Below are 2500 nucleotides of genomic sequence, written 5' to 3' on the forward strand. Positions count from 1 at the left end.
AAAGTTAACAAATACACTCACTCACATCATCCCAGTGGTCATGCTCATAATGGAGTCTCTTCAGGTGCGGCTCAACCTCTCTTAAAAGCGTTTCTTCCTCTTCTTCTGTAACAAAGTCTCTCAAAACTACAAATGATGACGTGACAGCATCTCGGGTTTCCCCACTAGTCTTCTGGTGGAAGTGCAAATACTCTGGAATTCTTCTGTGATACACTTCTTCGCAGTCTTCCTGTGAAGAGTTTGAAGAGTAATGACGGACTTGCTCTGACGCAGGATGCGGAAATAACTGATCTTTTAATATGTAGCTGAAGTGTTTTCGCTGCGATATAATCCTCTGTTCATGTTCTTCTAGTGGTGGATATGTAGGCCTTAGCGTTTGCAATGGACTGTTATAATGAATGGTATTAATTGTACTTCTTCCAACCTTCTCCAACATGAAGGAGAGTCTACCCAAACTCCGCTTCATTTTGGATGTCGTCTCACTATACACACGCTTAAATAATCCAATAAGTCTACAGTATGAAAATCGACAGTCTAATCATCACCACTCTTTCCTGTGATACGGAAATTAATTAAGAACTTTGAAGAGCCGAAACACATTTCTTTCTCCTGTAGAATCAAAACAAAAATCAGCTGATCGGTAGCTCATAATCCCGACCGACCCCAACGTTCAATTTTCAGGAATGGTAACTTTCTGATTTGACGGGTCAGCAAAATAAATAAGTATACTATCATAGTAATGTCACTTAAATATATAACAAGCAGTAGACAATATAATGAAGCCATTTCATTATTCGTACTCCAGAAAAGGGAAACAATTATCTTCTGCAAATATTCTGGCAAGATTCATTTCAGAGAAATTTGCTAACAGACTTGTGATAATTTCATATTAATATTTAATATTCATAATTCCTATATTTCATAATTATTTCATATCTAAAAAGTCCCAAAATATTTCCCAGCTTCGCCTGCATTTGCAAACATTATTAAAGCGTCGTCTTTTGATTTTACTTTCTATCACTAGTGTTAACTTTCTAGTAACAGGATATTCAGAAAGGGCGTTAGCAGTATCAGCAGTGTTACCAAACTGTGGAAACTTTCGGCTGCTTCGCGTAAATTCAACTCTAAGGGGTCTCCCCATATATTTTCATGCCGAAGCTGCTAGCGCGTCCGCAGTAGTTCATTAATAGTGTCACCGCATTTCTGATTTTCTTTTTATCTATTTACAAAGATGAAGATGTGTTTAGGGGTTCGGTTAAAAACTTTTCTCATAATTTATTAAAATGATTTAATAAAGCTTGCACACACACACACACACACACGCACGTACACACACACATGCACGCACACACACACACACACACGCACGTACGCGCACACACACACACACGCACGTACGCGCACACAAACACACACACACACACACTTAGTGTAGACCCGCTAATGGCTTTTTCCGGGACCACGCTGGAAGATTGTCCGACGCGCCCTTTGCCAGCTAAACGGAGTTGAACTTGATGAGCCATGGTGAACAAAAGAACGTCGCTTTATTGCTTCATCAGCGAAAAGGCCTTCAGCACATTCAAGCGGTACGAAGTATCCATTATTTTAGAATAATCAGGTCAGATATTTCCTAATACCTTCGCTGAAGATATTGAATAAAAAAAATTCCATATCTATCGGCGCGTTATAACATGAGCTCTTGCTTACCCGAGCAGAATCAATTGGTGTCATCTGCAAACCTGAGGCTGGATTATTTCACACCACCAATTGTTAGTACTTGGCGCATCCTATTTTCCGCATAAACGTTGCAAAGTCTAGGACAATACAAATCCTTGTCTCACTCAACGTTCGATTTTGAACCAGCCTTTCTGTATCTCCATCTGATATTCGAACGGCCGATTCTTGTTCATCGTGAAGATCAGCAGAACATCTCTCTACAACGGTCTTCATCATATCATTTAGCTCACAGGGTCATTTTCCTTCCACAAGTCCGTCCCGTGCTTTAGCCCTATATTGTTCATATTTTAACTTAAATATGAAATCCAAATCAACTCTCCATAACATCTTAACCTACCGAAGCCCTCTAGCGTTCGACTGGTATACCATCTACACCACCAGATGATTTTCCATTACTGATATTCTCCGTGAACGGAGAGGTTGAGGTACCTCTTTATTCAGGGATGTTTCGTCATTCCTTACTGAGCGAGATTCCACATCTCGGCATGCATGCAGGATTGAACAGTTTTATACTCATTTTTTCTTTTAAATTTACGCTTAGTGTCAGTGCATTCCCGTCTGTGTCATTATGATGAAATCTGTTCGCGGGGTCTTATTGTCTATACCTTCCTTTAAGATACCGAATGCCTTCTGGTTGTCACTTTTGTTTATCCCCATCTCTACAATTTTGATCTCTGTATAAATCTTGACTTCATTTACTAGTACTAGCTGTGACTTCTCGGTCTGGGCGTTCCCGTAGATGACGGTCACCGGAACTTTTTTT

The 2500-nt window shown here is 40.0% G+C and overlaps 1 protein-coding gene across 2 annotated transcripts in view; it reads right to left on the reverse strand.

Annotated features, from left to right (window-relative positions):
• LOC122259125 (RNA demethylase ALKBH7, mitochondrial) overlaps positions 1-670 on the reverse strand; it is a 15246-nt gene extending 14576 nt beyond the window's left edge. The window contains exon 1 of one of the 2 annotated variants that reach the window (XM_086548790.1): positions 26-670. In XM_086548790.1, the coding sequence (XP_086404916.1) occupies positions 26-466 (441 nt within the window). In that variant the 5' untranslated portion in view covers positions 467-670. The remainder of the gene's footprint in view (positions 1-25) is intronic. The other variant, XM_043025694.2, reaches the window with a different exon arrangement.
• Positions 671-2500: the final 1830 nt, after the last annotated feature.

Source organism: Penaeus japonicus, unplaced genomic scaffold (assembly GCF_977035675.1).
Source record: "Penaeus japonicus unplaced genomic scaffold, GWHDUDI00000001_assembly GWHDUDI00000021, whole genome shotgun sequence".
Classification (NCBI taxonomy): domain Eukaryota; kingdom Metazoa; phylum Arthropoda; class Malacostraca; order Decapoda; family Penaeidae; genus Penaeus; species Penaeus japonicus.